The 22329-nt window shown below is 53.0% G+C and overlaps 1 protein-coding gene across 1 annotated transcript; it reads right to left on the minus strand.

The window, feature by feature from the left end:
• Positions 1–697: 697 nt before the first annotated feature.
• On the minus strand, positions 698–22200 carry COQ8B (coenzyme Q8B). The gene is made up of 17 exons (XM_082861860.1): positions 22030–22200; positions 21495–21594; positions 20549–20624; positions 18431–18535; positions 18175–18294; positions 17967–18033; positions 15747–15824; positions 13004–13126; positions 12777–12862; positions 11399–11539; positions 11229–11310; positions 10164–10257; positions 8083–8224; positions 7825–7932; positions 4826–4891; positions 1813–1899; positions 698–1325 (listed from the first exon to the last, which is right to left on the minus strand). The coding sequence occupies exons 3-17, from the start codon at positions 20549–20551 to the stop codon at positions 1044–1046; spliced, it is 1584 nt and encodes a 527-aa protein (XP_082717986.1). The 5' UTR covers positions 20552–20624; positions 21495–21594; positions 22030–22200; the 3' UTR covers positions 698–1043.
• Positions 22201–22329: the final 129 nt, after the last annotated feature.

Raw genomic sequence — 22329 nt, forward strand, 5'->3', positions numbered from 1 at the left:
CCGTGACCCCTGACCTCAGATCCCCTTAAGTTCCGCGTCCGAAAGATTTGCTTCGGGAGGCGCCTCGCGGTCTCTCATCCCCAAATCTTCCAGCTAACCCCACAGTTCTCCCAGCCCAGCGGGGGCGGGCAGAAGCGGTGACGAGGCACTTTTGCCAGGAGAGGGGGAATGAACAGACCCCGGCGTCCTGGTGCGCGATCGGTTCAGCTTTGGGGGCGGGGGCGCCAGGCTGGGACCGGCGAGCGGTTCTGGCCGCCCAAGTGCCCTCACACCCGCCCAATCCTGTGGGTTTGGCAAAGCAGCTGGCAGGGGCATTAAGGCCCATTAGCAAAAGCGAGGTTGCTGGGAGCCGAGTGGAGGGAGCGAGGAGGCTGGGAGGTGGTGTGTGTGTTGTGGCGGAGCCGGGGGGGTGGGGGTGGGGGTGGGAGGCCTTCTCAGCTGCCACAGCCTTCGGAGCAGGTGGTCAGCACGTGCGGAAGGGGCAGGGTGGGGGGTAGGGAAAGGGGAGAAGGAGGGTCCCCGCAACAGATGGCCCAGGCAGGACTGGGGCTTTCAGACAACAGGGTAGGAGGGGGGCTGGCCATCTGCACCTGGAGGCAGCCTGCGAGCTCCTCTCCCTCCCGCCTCAGCGCAGAGAAAAGAGCTGGGGGAAGGGGAGGGCCACTTTTATTAGGAGCGAAGATTCAAACACCGGCCACATCTGGGGGAGACCTGACGCAGAGGTCAGGGGCTCCCCGTCTAGGTGAGTCTGATCTCCACAATGGCAGTGCGGAGGGGCCTAAGGCTCTCTCACATGTTGGCAGACATAAATTAATAGCTGGGTGGAGTTCCCGGATGCTCCCTTTGGAGTGGGGAGAGCAGGATACGGGGCTATGAAGCTGGAGTTCCCTAGTCCCAAGCCCAAGGTGGGTCCCCAGACCTGCAGCAGAGAGGGAAGGAGGCCTCAGAGCAGGGGATGGCCTGCTATGGGGCTGGAATCCCGAGATGGAGTCTCTGAGGGGTCGGAGCAGACATCCCTCTGGTTAGGAGGCTTCGGGCAGTGGCTATGCCTGGCGACTGGCCCAGTAGCGGTGGTAGGTGTCCTGGAAGAGGTCCCGGCAGGCGATGTGGGCATGGAGGCGGGCACAGGCCAGGAAAGCCCCCGCCAGCTTTCTGTGCAGGGCATAGGTCTCTTCAGGCGGTGGGCGAAGCCGGTGCTGCAGCAGCACAGGGATGAGGCCCTGCACACGGCGGGCAGTATCGCCCGCTCCAAAGTCGTAGGGGCCCTGGGTGGCGAAGGGCTCCCCCAGGATCATCACGGCCTCCACGTGGGCGTCCGAGAATGCCTAGGGGTCGGGGAAACCAGAGGCAACCAGTGTGGACATACAGCCCTCCATTCCCCCCGAGTCTCAAGTATAAACACAGGCCCCCAACTCCCCAGAGAGTAATAGGCAGCCTCCACCCCTTCCAGAGCCCCTAAGTGACAAGCAGCCCCCTACTCCTCCCAAAAGAAAGGTCCCTTCCTGTCCTCTCAGGGCCTCCAGTAGACAAATAGCCCTCACTCTCTCTAGAACAGAGAAGCAGCCTCTGTTCCCCGACCCCCACCCCCGTATCCACCAGCAGTCCCCCATTCCTCCCTCTAGAACAGATAAGTGGTGCCCATTTTCTCAGGATTACTGAGTAGCCAAGCAGTCCCCATTCCCTCACGCTCCCCAGAACCCCCGGTACAAATAAGCAGCCCCCCTTAGAGTTCCTCACTCATCCACAGTTTCCCCAGTAGAGAGAAGCAGCTCCCCACTCCCCCCAAGAGACACCAGCCCCTACTCTCCCAACCTTGGTCTCAAAGCCTGTGAGAAATTTGAGGTCTCGGGATTTCTGCAGGACCCGGTCTCTGTCTCCGTTGGCTGCAGCCATCACCACCTGGGGAGACGGATGTGGGTCAGAGGGCCTCAAGGAGGGGTCTGGAGGTGGGAGCTAGAAGCTGGGCCCTGCCAGTACCCACTTCTGTTCTCATCTACCTAAGCCCTCTCACCCAGAAGCCTCTCCTTCCCCACCTTACCCCTGTCTGTGTCTCTCTCAAGACTGTTCCAGAGCCTGGGGCTGCAGTGGTCAGGTGTTCTGCCCACCTGGCTGGGAAGGCAGAGCCTGCCTGGAAACTACCACAGTGAAACAGCACAGAGGAAAGCAGATGTCAAGTGGTACCCATGGGTCCAAACACTTAATTGGGCAAGTATGTGATCATGACCCAGAACTGCCATCTCTGCGATCACCTGCTTGATGTCTGTTGATGCCTGGTTCCTGCCCTGGACTTGGAGCCCCAGGAAGGCAGGGATCCCGGCTGGGTTTAGTCCCAAGTGGCGCTCACTCAGGAGGCCTTTGGTGAAAACCCCTTGTTCAGCAAATCAGTGTTTGGAGCTAAGCAGCTCTCCAGCCACGCAGGATGGGCAGTTGAGGGCACACGGACAGACAGAAGTGGGAGCCAGTCTGCTTGGGCTCCATCCCGGCTCTGCCACTTGCTGGCTGACTCTGGGGCAAGTCGCTTTGCTTTTTGGGCCTCTGCTTTCTCATCTGTGAAGTGGGGATGATGAAAGCATCCTCCTTGCCAGTTCTTGGAGGATGAAGGAGGTCTATCTGTGGAGTGCTTCGCACGGTGCCCGCATGTAGGAAAGGCCATAAATATTATGAGCTACTGTTACTATTAAGAGGTAAATAGGAGGGCCCCTACTTCACAGACGAGGAAACAGGCTCCGAGTGGGGAATAGCAAGGAGAGGAGGGGAACTGGGACGAACCCTTCACCACTGAGCTGCCCCTTCTCGGGAGGAAGGGGAATACAGGATTAAATCTGGCGGTCCTGTTCCGTCCCAGCTCCCCCTGCCCCAGCCTGTCTGGCCATCTGTCACGCCTGTGGTCCTTGGGGGGTCTGTGTGACAGGCCTTTCTTAAACTGGAGAAGGCTGGGGAGGCGGCAGGAGGGCCGTGCTGAACAGGCCTGTGGTGGGGAGGGGCAGGGGATGTCCCAGCTACCCAGAGAGGCCTCGGCTTTGTGCCTCGAGTGGCCTGCAGAGAGGGCCCCAAGGAGCCTGTGTGTGTGTGTGTGGGGGGGGTTGCCAATTCCTTCTCGTCCCCATCTAAAGGGTGGCCCCACCATCCCCCAGTCCTCAGGTCAGAACCCCCTCCAACCCCCACCCGCCCAGGCTCCCGGCCTGTCTTAAAAGACCACTCGTTATTCAGGAATTTCCAAATTCTCTGTCCCTCCCCTGCTCCAGTCCCTTCCACGGCTCCCCAGGGCACCCGAATAAAGTACAAGGTGCAAAGCATGGCTTCCGAGGCCCAGAGTAACTGGGCTGCAGCCTCACTGCTGCCTCCTGCTCTGTCCCCACCTGCCTGCCCAGTCCAAACGTGAACTTCCCTTTGGCCCTCTAGGATCTTACTACTCGGAGTGCGGTCCCTGTACAAGTAGCTTTGGCATCACCTGGGAGCGTGTTAGAAAGGCAGCACCTTAAGCCTAACTCCAGACCAGAATCTGCATTTTGACATGATCATGGTGGTGGGGGGGTTCTCGTGCACATTAAAGTTTGAGAAGTACTGCTCTAGTCGGAATATCCTTTTCCACCCCTTGGCCTTTGCCCATGTTATCTGTCTGGAATACCCTCCTAGCTTCTTCCTGATTGGTCTCCTCATCCCTCAGGTCTCAACTCTGATGTCTTCTCCTCCAGGAAGCCCTCCCTGACCCCCTAGGTCAGGCCAGGCTCCTCATCCGGTCTCCCTCAGTCCCCCGTGATTCTCTCATCCCAGCCCTGACCACTGTGGTCCTTTCTGTCTGTCCCCCTACTGGACTGTGAGTTTTGTGAAGGCAGAGACCTGGACTGCATTGGTCACTGTTGTCCCCAGTATCGTCTAGAATAGGACTAGGCACAGAGGGGGGTCAGAGAACGTTTGAATTGATGACCCAGTGATTAGAAGACCCGGGTTGAGGGACTTCCCTGGTGGTGCAATGGTTAAGAATCCGCCTGCCAATGCAGGGGACACGGGTTCAAGCCCTGGTCCGGGAAGATCCCACATGCCACGGAGCAACTAAACCCGTGGGCCACAACTACTGAGCCTGTGCACCACAACTACTGAAGCCCACGCACCTAGAGCCCGTGCTCCACAACAAAGAGTAGCCCCTGCTCGCCACAACTAGAGAAAGCCCTCATGCAGCAATGAACTCAACGCAACCAAAAAAAAAGGAAGACCCAGGTCGAATGTCCAATCTCAACAAATTAATGAGATGGTGTTTTCTGTGGGCTCTGAGACAAATCAACCTCTGTGGGTGGGAAGGACGGGCAACATAAAGTGAGGAAACACTTCTCAAAGAGAGAACTGCTCACTAGGGAGCAGCTGGAGGGGAGGTATGTGAGCACAAGGCTGGACACCAAGGCCCTGGACAGCATCGGGTGTGGGGGGGTGACAGGCTGGCCATCGTGGGCCTTTCTCTTATGAGGCAGCTAGTGAGGGGTTGGGAACATGGGCTGTGTAACCAGACTCCCTGAGTTTGAATCCCAGGTCTGCTGTGACCTTGGGCAAGTGACTTAACGTCTCAGAGCCCCAGTTACTTCCTCTGTAAAATGGGGTTAAAAATGGTCCTCACCTCATAGAGCTGCTTTCTGGTTCAGACCAGCTACCACGTGTACAGCACTTAGAACGGTACCCGACATAATATTAAGTGCTTGGTATTTGTTAGCTGCTATTAATATCACTATTATTTATTTCTTCATTCCAGATACTGTGTTTCTCCTTCTCTACAAGCCTTACTATCTGGCTTGAGGCTCGACCCTTCAGAGACTCCAGGATTGGGGGAACTCACCTCGATATAATGGTCTGTGAATTCAGTCCCAAATTCCCGGCTTGCACCAAAGTCCAGCAAGATCACCTGGAAATGAAGGATGGTGAAAGGGACACTGGGAGTCCACCGGTGCTCCCCATTGTCTATGGGGGTGCCAGGGTCTGTCCCTCTCTCCCCACACGCTGCCCCTCCGGCCCAAGTCCCTGCCCAGCTGCCTACCCTGGGCTCCTGGCTTCCGGTCTCCACACATCAATCCACCCCCACGTGAAGCTGAAGGGACCTGGTTTTTATTTTTGGGGTCCTAGTTGTTTTTATAGTAACATGTTTTAGGCTCAGAAAAAAAAATCTGGAGAATAAAATATATGGGAAGGTAAAACCAACACCCACAAATCCTACCACCCAGTTTAAAATATAAAATACTACCAATCTAAGTGGGGCCTGATCCTACCTCCCCCCATCCCCACCCTCTCTTCCAGGGTCACCACTTTCCTGAAATTATTTTTATTATTAAATTGTTTCCTGAAATTCCCATGCCTGTGTTGCTATGTTTTCTATACATATGTGGATCCATGAACAAAACATACTAATGTTTTGCATATTTTAAAACGTCATTTAAATGGTATTTATAATAGTTATGCTGCAAGTTCTTTGTGTTCGACATGGTTTTGCAATGCATCCCCATCGCTCTAGCTCATTCATTTCTTCACCGCCGTGTAAGATTTTGTTGCATGAATATATCATAGTTATCTGCTTGACGGGCACTGTGGTTATTTCTAGCTTTTGCTATTAGAAGCAGTGCTCGCAGATGTAGAGAACAAACGTATGGATACCAAGGGGGGAAAGGGGCGGGGCGGGGTGGGGTGGGGTGGGGAGGTGGTGGTGGGATGAACTGGGAGATTGGGATTGACATCTATACACTAATATGTACACAACAGATAACTAATAAGAACCTGCTATATAAAAAAATAAATAACATAAAATTCAAAAAAAAGGGACTTCCCTGGTCATGCAGTGGTTAAGAATCCGCCTGCCAATGCAGGGGACACGGGTTCGATCCCTGGTCCGGGAAGATCCCACATGCCGTGGAGCAACTAAGCCCATGTGCCACAACTACTGAGCCTGCGCTCTAGAGCCCGTGAGACAAAACTACTGAGCCCATGCACCACAACTGCTGAAGCCCATGCGCCTAGAACCCGTGCTCCGCAACAGGAGAAGCCCGCGCACCACAACGAAGACCCAACGCAGCCAAAAATTAATTAATTAATTTTAAAAATTTAAAATAAGTAAATAAAATAAAGAATGTAGATAAAATGAACCAAATAAAGTTGAAATGTTTAAAAAACGGCAAAAAAAAAGCAGTACCCCATGAACATGTGTGTAAGTTTCTCTACAACAGTGGAGTTCAAACTGTTTATCATAACCCACAGCAAGAAATGAAGATTAGGGGCTTCCCTGGTGGTGCAGTGGTTAAGAATCCACCTACCAATGCAGGGGACACAGGTTCAAGCCCTGGGCCAGGAAGATCCCACATGCTGCGGAGCAACTAAGCCTGTGTGCCACAACTACGGAGCCTGTGCTCTAGAGCCCACGCGCCACAACTACTGAGTCCATGTGCTGCAACTACTGAAGCCCACGTGCCTGGTGTCCATGCTCTGCAACAAGAGAAGCCACCGCAGTGAGAAGCCCACCCACCGCAACGAAGAGTAGCCCCCGCTCGCCACAACTAGAGAAACCCCGCGCGCAGCAACGAAGACCCAATGTGGCCAAAAATAAATAAATAAAATAAATAAAGTTATTTAAAAAAAAAAGAAATGCAGATTATCCTGGGCACCAGTGCACATGCACATATAAACATCAAACAAAAGTGTCCTGAAATAATATGCATCCCTCCCATCTGCAACACATTCTATCCTTTTAAAACAAAAACTGCTGTTCAGACCCAGTAAATTGACGTCAGGCCTCTTATCACCACACCCGAGGAAGGAAAACACCCCCCCCTGGGGTGCGAGCCTTGGAGGGATGCAGGCTGTCTGTGCACTTGGGGGGAAGAGGGTGTCAAGGGACTGAGGCTGGACTAAGTGGGGTCATGTCACACTCAGCACAGGGCTCACTTGATCCTGAGGGTGTTGGAAGCTGTAGAAGGGACAGCTTGGCCAGATTTGTGTTTTAGAAAGACCCCTCTGGGGACAGAATGGCACAGACCACTTTGGACAGCCACTTAGCAACCATGCACGCTGAGAGTTTTTCAGTCCTAACTGTCACCCCCAGGCCTTTGGACAGCCTGTGTCCTTTGCCAAGTATGCTCCTCCCTGCTCCTTAGATGGCTGTCCTCCTCTTGTCTTTCTGCTTTCACCTTCCTTGGCCCCACCCACTCCAGGCAGGGTCAGCCACTTTTCCTGGCTTCCCACCGCCCCCTGTGCCTCCCCCATCACTGGCCCCTCGCCTGTGCTTCCTCATCAAGGGATTAACTACAGGTCACACTCTCTGGTGATGGGTCCCTGTACTGGACTGGGAACTCTGGGAAGGCAAGGATCAGGTTGTCTTGGCATCACTTTCAAGAGGCAGTAGGTGCTTGGTGTGTTCTAAATGAATGATGGGTGTGGTAATGATGACTGTCTTGCAAAAGTGGTGCTCCCTCTTCTCCACTGCCACGAGGGAGCCACTGCCCAGCCAGGGACTCCATTTCCCAGCAGCCCCTGCATCTAGACTAGCCCCATGACCAGTTCTTATCGGTGGAATGGTGAAGGGAACGATGGGTCACTTCCAGCCAAAGCAGTTAGACAGTGGGTTACCCTCTCAACCTCGCTTTCCCCTTGCACTGGAAGGAGAGCCTTTCAAGTCCTAGGGGATAGCACACTCACAAAAGGGAAGGAGCCTGGGTCCCTGACTCACTGCATGGAGGAGGGCCACTCCAGCCTGTTACCTGGGTAATCAACTACTACTGTGTTGAGCTACTGCCATATTGGGAAATATCTGTTACAGCAGCTAATGTACCCTGACACGCAACACAAGGAACCAACCTGGTGGCTGGAGGCATCATACAGGAAGTTGGCCCAGTTGGGGTCCGTCTGCATGAATCGGAACTCAAACAGCTCCCGAAGACAAAGCCTCAGGAGCTGGAAGCAGATCTGGGGTGGGAAGAAGGAGCAACAGACATCTCAGAGCCATGTGCCCCTGTAAGGCCCTCTGAGGCCTGGAGAAGGACCATGGGTCTGGGTTGCCCTGTCAGCTGTGCCCCAGAGCAGCACCCGCCCTACTGTCCCATGAGCCCCGTGTACCTGGTTCCGGATGTCCTGGCTCAAGCCCTGGCACTGGTCCAGCGGGACCCCTCCAGCCAGCTCCATGCCCAGCACCCGCGTCGTGCACAGCTCCTGAATAACGGCTGGCACCCGAAAGAAGGGGTCGTCTGCCAACAGCTGCCTGGGGCAGATGGGAGGGGCGGGGATGGGACTTCACACTTCAGGCCCCTGTGGCCCTGCTCGAGGCCTCCCCCTCCTCTGAGGAGTCTTCCATGAACAGTCTTGGTCTTGCCTTTCCTCCTGCCCTTCTCTTTCCTGTCTGTCTGGAGTGATGGCCAATACCTGGTTGGATGGACATTCATTCAGACATTTCACTCATTCACTCATTCACCAAATATCTCCATGGCACCCACTCTGTGTCTGCCCCTAAGCTGGGTGCTGCTGGAGACCCAATTACCACCTCCCTTCCGGAAACACTTCTCTGTTGGTCGCCCCGGGATGAACTCAGTGTATGCATTAAGCTTGGTGAGCATGACTTTCTCATCCACTTATCAATGAATCCATCCAAAAAACAGTCACTCGTATACAAATCTCCGAGCCCACAGTGATGCTCACTGGCCACTCCTTGGAGTCATTACTCTGAACACTGGCTAATAAAGGGAAAGAACCTTTCTCGGTGTCCATGCCTGGGCTGGATGATGCTGGGTGACAGAGCAGTAGATGAGCCCCAGGCGTGATCCCCCCCACACACACAGCAGAGACCACACTCTAACAAACAGACCAATGATAGATTGAGATAGGTGTGTCAACGCAAGATCTGGGAGGCAAAGAATATGAGCGAGGCCTCTGGTTGGGGACCTGTGGGATGGCTGGAGTTGGGGGGTGGGCGGACAGGGAGATGGGGAGGAGCCGGGAAATGAGAAATGATGTGGGTTTTATCCTAAGAGCACTGGGAAATCCCGTGAGGTGGTGGTCTCCCCAGATCCCACACTGGAGTGCTCTGGCCCAGCCCACCTGACACTCTCCATCTCCAGGTCCTGCTTTGGGGGCTTGTATTTTTGTCCTTGTTTATCAGATCTCTGACGTTTGATCCGCTCCTCACAGGGCAGGACTCTGCTGAGCATTCAGTCAGCACAATTCCCTTTTATCCTCACTCCCCCTGAGGAGGACGCTCTCCTAAGGCCACTGGGCAGATTAAGGCCACCCAGCCTGTTAAGGGCTGACCCAGGACTGGATCCTGACTGGATCCCACATCTGAGCCCATGCCCCTAACCATTGCCTTCTACTGCCCTTTCTCTGGCTTCGTATCTACAGAGCCGGGCTCAGTAAACGTGTGGGCCATGTTCCACGCTGTGGAAGGTCTCACCGAGGTGTAATTAATTGCCACTTATCATGACGCCGCTAAGATACAACCACTGTTCCGCGTAGCCGCAGTTCATTCATTTTTGATGCTGTACGAATTGTGCTGATGAACATACCGTAACTTATTTATCCACCCTGTTGGATGAATTTGATAGATTTGGGTTGTTTCCAGTTTGGGGCTGTTGCGGCTCTGAGTATTCTCGAAGTCTGATGGTGTGTACTGGCATTAAGGGTCACTAGAGTATTTAGCCAGGAGCACAACTGTTGGGTTGGATGTGAACACTGAGGCTTGATGATGCCCAACTATTCTCCAAAATGCTTGTGTCAATTTCTCCCTCTGTCTACAGTGTACAAAGGATGCCCTGGAACCCCCGTTCTCTCCAACTCTTGACACAGACAGATTGCTTCATCCCTGTTAGTCTGGTGGGTGTAACGGTATCTCGTGTGACGGACTGCCTGTTGACAAGTCTGTCTCCCCCATCAGACTGCAGTGGTTCTGCGTCCCATTTGACAGATGAGAAAGTAGAGACATTTAGAGAGAGGAAGCGACCTGCCTAAGCTCACAGAGGACACAGGGTGTGAACGAAGTAATGAGTGAAGGCATGGATGGATGAACAAATGAAGAGAAAGAGTCTGTCAGCCCTACCCCAGGGCTCCAGCTGCCGGAGGCTGTGAGGGCATCCACCTCCCTCTCAGTCCGGGAGGGAAGCTGGAGGGAGGAAGGGGGCCTCCAGGGGCCTGTAGGGGCCTCAGCTCACCTGAAGTTCTGGGCACAAGCCGCCTCACGACGGTAGTCACATTCCAAAGCCAGCTCCCGCTGCAAGGCCTGCAGGCTCTGCTCTGCAAACAGGCCTGAGGGGCGGCAGCCGTGTCAGGCAGGGAAGGCCACAGCCTGCCCCTCGCCCCCTGCCCGACCCCTCAGGCTCCCACTCAGGGATGTCTTCTCTTGCCAGTCGTGCCTCTCACTCTGTCCCTGTCTCACCGTCCCTCACCCCGTCCACTCCATGCCTTTTACCCACACTGTCTGGCCACGCACTCCCCCTCTGTCCTTCACACAACTGCGGGCTCCACCGAAGCCTCTCTGCTCGGGTCTCTTTCTCAGGCACACACAGCAGTCCTTAGGCCCCCATCATAGTCACATCTGCCGCCTATTCTCTGTCCATTTTTCTTTTTAAAAAATATTTTGGCCGCACCTCGTGGCATGTGGGATCTTAGTTCCCTGACCAGGGATCGAACCTGGGCTCCCTGCAGTGGCAGCGTGGAGTCCTAACCACTGGACCGCCAGGGAAGTCCCTCTCTGTCCTTTTTTTCATACTCTCTCACACTGCTCTCAGTGTCTCTGAAGCTTACTTCTGGGCCTGACTCTCTCCTCTCTCTCTCCCTCGCTCGCTCTCTCGTGCGCGTGCACACACACACACACCTCTGCTCCATCTCCCCCAGGCGCTGTCTCACATGCTGTGACACACACCCGAGGTCCCACTTACGTTCCCTTCCTGTTTCTGTGGTTCTTTCTCAGGCCTCCAGTCCCTCTCCACACACCCCCTGTGTGTCTGTTTCTGGATTTCTGTCTGGGCTCCTGTTGGCATCTCTGAGTTTGTCTTTTTCTCACACGCCCATACTACTCTGGGCTTTCCCCGCCGCGGTGTCCCTTTGTTCTGTCTCAAACACGCAGACTGAGGCGTTCACTCAGGCTCCCACACACAAGGGCACACCCTGCCCCGAGCTGGCCCTCCACCTCCCCCGCCCCCCCCCCCCCCCCATTTAGCCCCGCTCTCCCTCTTCAGGGCGACCCTCCCACAGTCAGGGTGGATTGGGCGCCTCACCCTCCGGCACGGCCACGCTCATCTTGAGCACCGCCAGCAGGTTCTGGATGTCGCTCTGGATGCTCTGGGCGACGCCTGGGTACTGGGAGGGGAGGAGGGGAGGAGGATGGGAGTCACCCCTCTGGGGCGGCCGGGTGCCCAGCCCACCCCCGCCCCACCTCCCCTCTCACCTGGATCTTCACGGCCACCTCTGTCCCATCCCTCAGCACGCCCTGGTGCACCTGCCCGATTGAGGCAGCAGCAAAGGGCACCTCCTCCAGAGAGGCCACCTTGGCCTGCCAGTCCCTGCCGAGCTCCTCTTCCAGAACTCTCTGGGGATAGTGGTCATGACAATCATCTCCATGGTTTCAGGCAGCTGGGTTCACATTCTGTGCTGAGCGCTTTGCACGTTAATAACCCCGCTCACCACACGTGGGGCCCTGGGCCAAGCTCTTGGCCGCTACCCCACTTTACAGATGAGGAAACTGAGGCTCAGAGAGACCTCTTGACCAAGGTGATGAGCCAGGCGCTGGCAGACTGGGAGGCCCAGCTTGAGCCCATACTCCCAAGGCTGTGCAGACTGATGTGTGGATTGCTATTATGTAAGGTTAAGATTGACAATAATCCTTCATTATACCCATGTATTGTATTATTAACTCAAAAGTTAATGTGATAAAGAAGAACTAAAATTTACAGAGAGCTTCCTGTGGGCTGGGCCCTATATAAAGTGGTTCAGAGAAGGGCAGTAATTGTCCAGGGTCACATGGCAAGGGATCCGGATTCCGGATTCCACACCCTTGCCCAGGCATTTACTCAGTGCCTGGCGCTGTGCCAGTCTATTTACAGACACTCTCTCCTTTAATTAAAAGACCGGTAATAAGAACAGGTAACACCTGCATGTCACTTACGGGGTGTCAGGGACCCTTCAAAGTGCTTTACACATACACTGATTTCCATAGCCCCATGATGTGGCCGTTGCTATCACTACCACCAATCACAGATGAGGTAACTGAAGCACAGAGAGGGCAGGCCACACGTCTAACCGCACAGGTAGTAAGTGGCAGAGCCAGGGTTTGAACTCCCGAAGTCTGGTCCCTGACCACAGCACTTCACCGCTTTTTTTTTTTTTTTTTTGCAGTACGCAGGCCTCTCATCGTTGCGGCCTCTCCCGTTGCGGAGCACAGGCTCCAGATGCCCAGGCTCAGCAGCCATGGCTCACGGGCCCAGCCGCTCGGCGGCATGTGGGATCTTCCCGGACGGGGGCACGGACACGTGTCCCCTGCATGGGCAGGCGGACTCTCAACCACTGCGCCACCAGGGAAGCCCATTCACCGCCTCTTTAACAGCCCTGACAGAGCCCTGAGCCTGCCAGGAACTCGACTAAGTGCTCTACACCATTCTCTCATTTACTCATCACAACAATCCTATGAGACGTGTGCTTTAGTGGTCCCCATCTAACAGATGGGGACACAGGCTCAGAGTGAGACGGGGAGCACAGCCATGAAGACAGGAGGGCCAGGCAGGTGGGGCACGCCTCCCTCACCAGTCTTTCCCCCTCTGGGCGCTCACCTGCATCTGCCAGCGGGGCATGAAGTCGGCGCTCTGGCGAACCCGCTCGAAGATGCGCTGCAGCTGGGGGCTGATGAAGCTGTTGTCTTGGGAGACATAGGGAAGAGGGAAGCAGTGAGGGGAGAGGCCAGGAGGGGCCCCTGTGGGAGTCTGAAGTTGGGGCTTGGTGGTAGGTGGGGTAGGGTGGAACTGAGGTCAGGGGTCAGGAGTCAAGGGTTATGCTGTACCCTGGATGCTGAGCATTTGGCCAACCTTGAGGGCAGCCCCCCGAACCGTACACAAGGTCTGCACAATCCGCTCGGCATTGGCCTCCGAAAGGAAAATGCTGGAGCCCGGCCGGGAGCCTCCCTCTGGGGTGGAGAGAATAATCATTAGTATGGCAACCACAAAAATAATCAGTATGACACCACTGCACACCTACCAGAACGGCTAAGACAAAAAAGACAATACCAAGTGTTGACAAAGATGTGGAGCACCTCGACACTGCCGATGAGACTGCCATGGCCCAAGCCCTTTGGAAAGCAGCTGGGAAGTTTCCAGTAAAGCACACACCTATACCTGATGCAATTTGCCTCCTAAGTATATCCCCAAGAGAAAGGCATAAATGTGTCCACCAACAGATACTCCAAGAAGGCTCACGGTAGCATTACTCATAACAGTCCCAAACTGGAAACAACCCAAATGACCATCAGTAGAATGAACAAAGGAATTGTGGAATAGTCACAGGGTGACTATTACAGTGTTGAATAAACAACTTACAACCGCTCACAGCAACATGGGTGCATCTCTCAAATAGAATGCTGAGCAAAAAAACCAGACACATACGAGGATACACTGTCTGATTACATGCGTATAAAGGAGCAAAACCAGACAAAACTAATCTCAGGGGGTCAGAAGCCAAGACAGTGGCGACCCTTAATGAGGGGGGAGGCACCAGAATACGGCACGAGAAGAGCTTCTGGAGAACGAGGGCAGCAATTCTCTAAGTGTGTTCTGGGGGCCCCTGAGACCCTTTAGGAGGGTCTGTGAGATCAGAACTATTTTCATAATAATATTAATATGTTATTTGCCCTTTTTTACTCTCATTCACCCACAAATGTTCAGTAGAGTTTTCCAGAAGCTGTGGCCTGTGATGCTGTCATTTCTCTGACGGCTGATGGAGAGAGAGAGTGTGTGTATGTGTGTGTGTGTATTCTTGTGTTTAAAATTTTTTTCAGTTTTAATCTCTAATACAGCAAATATCCATAAATACAACCCCACATAAACAAGTTCTTGGGGTTCTCATTCTATTTTTTAATAGCTTTATTGAGATATAATTCATATAAGATATAATTCACCCACTTTAAGGTGCACAGTTCAATGGCTTCTAGTATATTCAGTTGTGCAACTATTACCACAATCAATTTCAGAACATTTTCATCACTGCTAACCTGTTAGCAGTTACCCCCTCCCATTTCCCGCATCTGCCTCCCCTTGAGTCCCTGGAAACCATTAATCTACTTTCTATCTCTGTAGACTTCCCTCTTCTGTACATTTCAGATAAATGGAATCATACGATATGTGGCCTTAAAAAAAAAAATGTGGCCTCTTGTCTCTGCCTTCTTTCACTTAGGATAGTGTTTCAAGATTCAACCACACGATAGCATGGATCAGTCCTACATTCCTTTTTTTTTAATAAATTTATTTATTTTTATTTATTTATTTTTGGCTGTGTTGGGTCTTTGTTTCTGTGCGAGGGCTTTCTCTAGTTCTTTCTCTAGTTCTCTAGTTCTTTCTCTAGTCTTCCTGGACCGGGGCACGAACCCGTGTCCCCTGCATCAGCAGGCAGACTCTCAACTACTGCGCCACCAGGCAAGTCCTACCCGCAACTTTTTATTTTGAAAAAGATCCAAATAGACAGAAAGACTGCATTCATAGCACCGTGAATACCTGCTTCAATGTTTTAACATGCTGCCTCACCCACTTTATCTGTGCGTGTGTACCCAGACACAGACCAATACTTTTGCTGACTGATTTGCACTCCACTTGTGTGAATAATAATAATCCCCTATACAATCACCGTGCCAACATCACACCCAAGAAAATTAACACTAATTCTTGAATACCTACTACCCAGTCATATTCAGATTTTCCCAATCGTCCCTAGAAGTCTTTTTTTTTTTAAAGTGTTTAGATTTCTATCTCTCTTTTTTTCTTTAATCTTAATTAATTAATTTATTTTTTTGGCTGTGTTGGGTCTCCGTTTCTGTGCGAGGGCTTTCTCCAGTTGCAGCGACCAGGGGCCACTCCTCATCGCGGTGCGCGGGCCTCTCACTGTCGTGGCCTCTCCCGTTGCGGAGCACAGGCTCCAGATGCGCAGGCTCAGTAGTTGTGGCTCACGGGCTTAGTTGCTCTGTGGCATGTGGGATTCTCCCGGACCAGGGCTCGAACCCGTGTCCCCTGCACTGGCAGGCAGATTCTCAACCACTGCACCACCAGGGAAGCCCACCCAGAAGTCTTTCATAGTTATTTTCTTTTCGAACATCCAACCATGGCTCACACATTCCATTTGTCAGTTATTATCTCTCTAGTCTCTTTTTCATCTAGAATATCCACCCGTTTTTGTTTCAAGACATCGACATGTTGCAGAATCGTACCCACAAATGCTGATCTCTACACAGCCCAGTCTGTCTCTGTTGTCCACAGACCCTCACCGGCACTCCTGTTTTCACACTTCCTCTCCTGGTCACAGTTAAGCACTCAACTCTGGATGGCTTACATTTTTTTCTCTCATGACCTGCTTCTACTCAACACCATCCTGACAGCAGCTTCACCCTGTTCTGAGCACTCCACCACGACCCTAAGAAGTGGCTATGTTATCATCAGCTCCATTCTCCAGTTGAGGAAACTGGGGCTCAGAGAGGTGAAGCCACTTACCCCAGGTCACACAGCAAGGCCAGGGTGTGGACCCAGGCAGCGTGGTTCACGTACCTGATTGTACACGTCCTCCGGGCAGGGACTTCTTGGCCATCTCAGCTAGTGCTCCCAGCCCCAAGCTCACAGCCAGTCCTGGGGAGTGAGAGAGGAGCCTGAGTGCCCGCTTGCCCTGGGGAGATCTCCTCCCCCACACCCTCCCCACCCCGCTGACCCTCTCTCCTCTCTGTCTCTCTTTATGTATACCTGTCTCCCAACTCTTGGTAGTCAGCTCTTTGCGTCCCTCTGTCTCCAAATCAGTCTCTTACTCACTCTCTCCCTGCTTGAGGTTCCCTTGGAGGTGAGACTACCTCTTTCTCCATCCCTCTCTCCTTGTCTCTGTCTCCCAGGTTCGTGGTTCTCACCCCTGGCTGCACACAGAGTCATGTGAGGAGCTTTTGTAAATACAATGCCCAGGCCCTACCACTGAGGTTCTGGTTGAACTGGCCTGAGATGAGGCCTCAGAATTCTTTTTCTTTTAAGCATCCCAGATGATTCTAGTGTGCAGCCATGGGTAAGAAGGCCCCGAAATGATCCCCCCAGGACTCTCTGTCTTCCTATGACTCCTGTTTCTCTGTCCACATCTCCTCTTCTTCATGCTCACCTCTCCTTTTCTAAGTCAGTTATTTCTCCACCTCTGCCCTTCCGTCCACCCGGCATGTCTGTCTAGGCCTCTTTCCCTCAGTTCCTCCTTTGGATGTTAGCTCTCCGGCTCTGATTTCCTCTGCCTCCTCTGTCTCCTTGTCCTTAAAGACATCTCAAGTCACTCTGCCTCTTTCACTGTCACCATCTCTGTAAATAATTGTAGTTGGCATTTTCTGAGCACTTTTCTCCATGCCAGGAACCATTCCCAGTGCCTTTTATGTATTGACTCATCTTGTCCTCACACCCTCATGAGAGAAATTTTACAGAAAAGCTTCCATTTTACAGAAAAGGAAATCGAGGCTCAGAGAAGTTAAGTAACTTATCCAGAGTCACAAAGTGAGGATGCGGCAGAATCACCTGTTGAACCCCGCGCAGCCTGGTGCCAAAGCTCTAACCAGTGTATTTGACTCCTTCAATCGGTATCTTTAAAACCTGAACCATGATCCACAGTAAAGAAAACGTTCGCATTATAACCAGTAGAGACCGATATATATATAATGTTTCATGAAACAAGACTTTCCCTTACTCTACATGTACACATATTTTCCATTCTTCTTCTTTTCTTCTTTTTTTTTAGCTGTGTTGGGTCTTCGTTGCTGCGCGCGGGCTTTCTCTAGCTGTGGCGAGCAGGGGATGCTCTTCGTTGCAGTGCGTGGGCTTCTCATTGCGGTGTCTTCTCTTGTTGGGGAGCACGAGCTCTAGGTGTGCGGGCTTCAGTAGTTGTGGCACGTGGGTTCAGTAGTTGTGGCTCGCGGGCTCTAGAGAGCAGGCTCAGTAGTTGTGGCGCACGGGCTTAGTTTCTCCGCAGCATGTGGGATCTTCCCGGACCAGGGCTTGAACCTGTGTCCGCTGCACTGGCAGGTGGATTCTTAACTACTGCACCACCAGGGAAGTCCTCCATTCTTCTTTTTAATGCTGGTTGCAACCTGCTAAATTATTTCATGCAGGGCTTCCCTGGTGGTGCAGCGGTTAAGAATCCACCTGCCAGTGCAGCGGACACAGGTTCAAGCCTTGGTCCGGGAAGATTCCACATGCCGCGGAGAAACTAAGCCCGTGCGCCACAACTACTGAGCCCACGTGCCACAACTACTGAAGCTCGTGCGCCTAGAGCCGTGCTCCACAAGAGATGCCACTGCAGTGAGAAGCCCGCACACTGCAATGAAGAGTAGCCCCCACTTGCCGCAACTAGAGAAAGCCTGCATGCAGCAGACCCAACACAGCCATAAATAAATAAATAAATAATTAAAAGAAAATTAGTTCATGCAGGTTGTGACCTGAAGTTTGAATAATCCTGATGCATGACCCGGGGTCAAGTCACTTCACCTCCCTTAGCCTCCACTTCCTCATCTATAGAACGGAAACAAACACTCATTGATTCAGTGCAGAGACCACATGTGTATGGGGCCCTGCACATTCCAAGTTCTCAATAACCACAACATTCCTCTCTATTTCTCTTGGTTCTATAGGACTTTGCCTTCATTCTTTTCCCATCTCTCCCTCCTCTCTCTGTCTCTGATCCACTCTCTCCCTTGCTTCATTGTGTAAATGTCACCTCCTCTGATCTAGGTCACAATCTCTCACAGTCATACCTACCCCCAAAGTTGGCCAAACGGCTGATGCGGGAGGTGGGCACCTTGCGCTCTCGAGAACGGTCACTCAGCTGGGAAACGGAGAGAAGGTCTGAGCGGGAAAAGGTGGACACAGCACCCAGGAAGTCCAACCAACCTGCCACCACACCCTTCCCCAAGCTCCGGAGGCCAGCTGCCTTCACGGGGTGTTGCTGGGTGTGGGGCAATGATACCTGGGGCCGGGCTGTCTTCCTGATCCGGGCCTCCCGTGCCTTGCGAATGTCCTCCTCACCCAGGCCCCTGCCAGGCCCATCCTGGTGAAGCTTTTGGGTCCAAGGACCCCCACATGGCCCCTGCAAGAGACGTGAACACCGGTAACGAGTGGAGAACGTACCATCAGCCTGGCCCCTTTAGACCCCTCCCTGTCCTTTGACTCCCTGAAGCCTCCCTCAGCCTCCTCCCCTTGGAGACCCCTCCCCAGCCTCTTACCCAGCAGAGGGGCCCAGGCCCCAGGGCCCCACAAGGCCGACCAGTAGTCCGGCCCCACTGTCCACAGGTCCCCCGTAGTAGGCCCCCCACCTCCAGCCACATTGTCTGGGGGAGAAGAGGAGGGATTATTCGGGTAGGAATTGTGGGACTGACCTCCCTGCTTTGCCCATGTTTGCCTCACATTCCTCCGTGTCCACCCTAAGACTCCCACCACCAAAGACTTCCTCCCCTGTTAACAGGCCCCCAGTTTCGCCTGGTTCCCTCTCTCGTTGCTAAGATCCCATAGCTCTTCCCGAACACCTCTTCAAACCACTTTCCCCTGGTCCCACTCCGCGCCGTTGCTAAGGTCCTCCCCTGTTGCTAGACACCCACAGATCCTCCAGGGCTACCTCTTCACTCCTCTGAGCACCCCCATCGTTGCTAGGCACCGCCTTCCCCTCGGTTGCTAGGCACCCACAACTCTTCCGGTGTTCCCCCCTACCAACCCCGTTACTGGGTACTTCCCCCGGTTGCTAAGCACCCACTCCCTGGCTCTGGGTCAGCTATGCGCGGGGCGGGGAGGGGGCGGCTCCTGCATTTCTGCAAGTCTTCTCATGCCCGCCCCCTCCGGTCAGCTAGCGAATGACGGAGGAGCAGATCAGGGGCCTCAGGGTGGGCTGGGCCACGGCCTAAGGGTAGGGTAGGGTGGGCTGGGCCACAGCCGAAGCGCTCACGTGCTATTTTGTGCCCTTCCACTCACTTCAAAGTGCCTTGTCCGCGGCGGACCTTTTAGTTTCCTACACGTCTATTTTACAAACATTCCTCTCCTTTACAAACTCCACACCTCTCCTTTGCGCGAACATTTTGTCAGCCTCCGTTTTCCTTATTTGTACCCCTAGTAGGCTCAACATCTCTCCTTTGAACACACATCTTCCCAGCAAACATTTCCCTTTCACATGGAGCCCCTCCACTTTGCACACTCACCCTCTGCTTCAAATACCCATATCCTGGTACCCAACCTCCTCCCTTGCACATATAACCCCCCTGCCTTGCTCGCCAGCTGTTTCCCTCGGTGTGCATGAACCCCCTCACACCTAGCCCTTTGCACACTGGGCCCCTGTTCCCTCCTACACCCTGCTCTCTCAGCTCCCCGCCCACCTGCAGGATGGTGAGTGGGAGCCCTTTGTTTCCCGTAGGCCTGACATTTTCCAGAACACACTCGGCCAAGATTCCCCGTGCTGACTCAGGAGCCTTGGCATCCCCGAAAACCGGCTCCCAGCCCATCTGGGTGTGTGTGTTGTTGATGGGGGAGGGAGGACGGGCTTAAAGCCTGCTTCCCCGCCCCCCACCCCGTAAACTGACTCACCCCTCTTCTCACAGTCTGGAATAGAAGCAGCTGGCTGGGAGGAGAGAGGATATGACACTCCCCACACAGAACTGCCTCCCCCAAACCCTGTCTAACCCCCTTTGTCAGGAATCAGACCTCCCTGACCTTCCTTTGTCAGGAATCAGACCGCCCCACACCTAACCTGGACTAGCTCCAGGACAGAAGTCTCTGTCCCTGTGCTACGTGACCTCAGAAGAGCCTCAACACTTTCTGGATCTCAGCTTCCCAGCCTGTATGATGCATTAGGGGGACCCTGCTATGACTTCCCATTGGTCTGTAAAGAGATGATTCATTTTAGAGCCCTGGGTCTGTGCCCAATGCCCCTTTCCAGGTGACTGTTTCAAAACAGAAACCACCCCCTGTACTCTTCCAGACACAAGGGTCTGACTCAGGAGCTAGGTGGCAGCTCACTCTTGGGGGCAAAATATAGAAAAAGTACCTATGACAATAACTTATCCTACAGGGCTGTGACTCATGGTACCAAGCCTGGTATCAGATACATGAGATCATATCAAATAGCCTGGTGGCTACAAGCAAAGACTACAGGCTGGCAGAGCTCTGAGCCTCGGTGTCCCCATTTATGAAGTGGGGCCATGGCATCCCCTCCTGCTCAGTGCTGGTGAGAAAGGGATGCAGTGAAACAGTGTCTGTAGAGAGGTTGGCACGGAGCTGGTACAGAACAAGAGCTCTATACATGAGAGGAATTTCTTATAGAAAAACTATTCTTTTCAAAATTTCTATTGAGCGCTTACCATTTGCTTTTCTAGGCACTGGGGACACAGCAAGGAACAATACAGGCAAAAATCTTTGCCCTCTTGGTGCTGGCTTCTAGTGAGAGGCACAATAAAATACATAAGTACATGTAATAAGGTGACACTTGTTAAAGAGAAAAACAAACCAGGGAAGGGCAGGGAGAAGAGGGAAGAGTGTGCGTTTAAATAGGGTGGAAAGGAAAGGCCTCACTGAGGAGACATCGTTTGAGTAAAGACCTGAAGGAGGTGAGGGAAGGAGCGATTGAAATAGCTGAGGAAAGAATGTTCCAGGCAGAGGGAACAACCAGTGTAAAGTCCCTGTGCTGAAGATATCTCAGAGAAATAGCAAAGATGCCAATGGGCAGAGTGAGTGAGGGGAAAAGGATTAGATGAGGTCTGGGAGGTAAGCAGAGCCAGCTCAGGTATGGTGAAGACTGTGGCTTTTTTCCTGAGTAGAATGGCAACCACTGAGGATTCTGAGCAGAGGCGGGACTGATTTACAGAAAATATTCTTACTTCCGGCTCTTCTTCCAACACCCCCAGCCTCAAAATCAAGTTGTATCACTCGATAGTGACCAAAGGGACTTCCCTGGTGGTCCAGTGGGTAAGGCACTCCCAATGCAGGGGGCCGGGGTTTGATCCCTGGTCAGGGAAATAGATCCCGCAGGCATGCTACAACTAAGACCTGGCTCGGCCAAAATAAATAAAATAATAAATATTAAAAAAAAATAATAACCAAAAACCTAAATTTTGGATTAGATGGGCCAAAGTTCAAATCTACACAATTGAGATGTGTGATCTTTTTTGCCCCTTTTTTGGCCTCTCCAGGCGGCTTGCGGGATCTTAGTTCCCCGTCAAGGGATCGAACCCAGCCCCCCTGCAGTGGAAGCACAGAGTCCTAACCATTGGACTGTCAGAATTCCCTAGATGTGTGATCTTGACTCACCGCTTCGCCTTTCTGTGCCTCTGTTTCCTTGGCGGTGCGATGGGGATGATGATCAACCCTACCTTACAAGATTTTGGGTACAAAGCGGTAAGTACAGCGCCTGGCACAAAGCAAGTATACAAATGTAAATGCTGTTATAAATAAATAAATATCCCCATAACAACCCTTTTTACAGATGGGGGAATGGAGGCTCTGAAGAGACAAGTCTGTTGGGAGAGGTCATCCAGGAAGTAAGTGCTGGAGCCAAGCTTTGAAACCAGGCGTTCTAGCTTCAGAGATTAAGACCCTGGTTTTGCCCGTCATTTAACCCTAGGCAAATTCTTTCACTGCTCTGGGCCTCAGTTTCCCAGTTGGTAAAAGTGACTGGCTCTTGTGGCATTGAACACACATTTTTCAAAACAGTAAAGTAATATAATGTATTCTCATTTTACAGGTGAGAAAACTGAGTCTGGGGCTGGGGCAGGGGGTTGGGAGAGGAAGTCACTCGTTCAAGGTAACACAGCTAGGAACTAGCAGAGGCGGGTCTCGAACTCACGCAATTAGAATTCCCAACTCTTCGAAAGTCCTTCCCGGCGCTGCGTGAAGAATGGGCGCGCTGCCGGACTCGTCGCCGGGGGTTATAGGGAGACTAAACTAGTCACTCGAGGGTGTGGGGACGTAGGGTTAATTGCGAGGGTGCTGCGAGGGGCCCCACTGATCGGGACCACGATCCCGGCGCCCCACACCTAACCTGGACTAGCTCCAGGCGCTCGCGGTTCACCGAGCTAATGGCGACGGGAGGAGCCAGACAAGGCCCATACCCCTTTACGTCACGTCCGGCGAGGCGGGGCTTCGG

Source organism: Leucopleurus acutus (genome assembly GCF_964270905.1).
Source record: "Leucopleurus acutus genome assembly, chromosome: 20".
NCBI classification, from domain to species: domain Eukaryota; kingdom Metazoa; phylum Chordata; class Mammalia; order Artiodactyla; family Delphinidae; genus Leucopleurus; species Leucopleurus acutus.

Coding starts and splice junctions, on each gene's coding strand:
- COQ8B (XM_082861860.1), bottom strand. Junction 15,825..17,966: donor CCGTTTGGCCAACTTTGGGG/GTAGGTATGACT, acceptor CTCACTCCCCAG/GACTGGCTGTGAGCTTGGGG. Junction 10,258..11,228: donor GAGCGTGGCCGTGCCGGAGG/GTGAGGCGCCCA, acceptor GCCGCCCCTCAG/GCCTGTTTGCAGAGCAGAGC.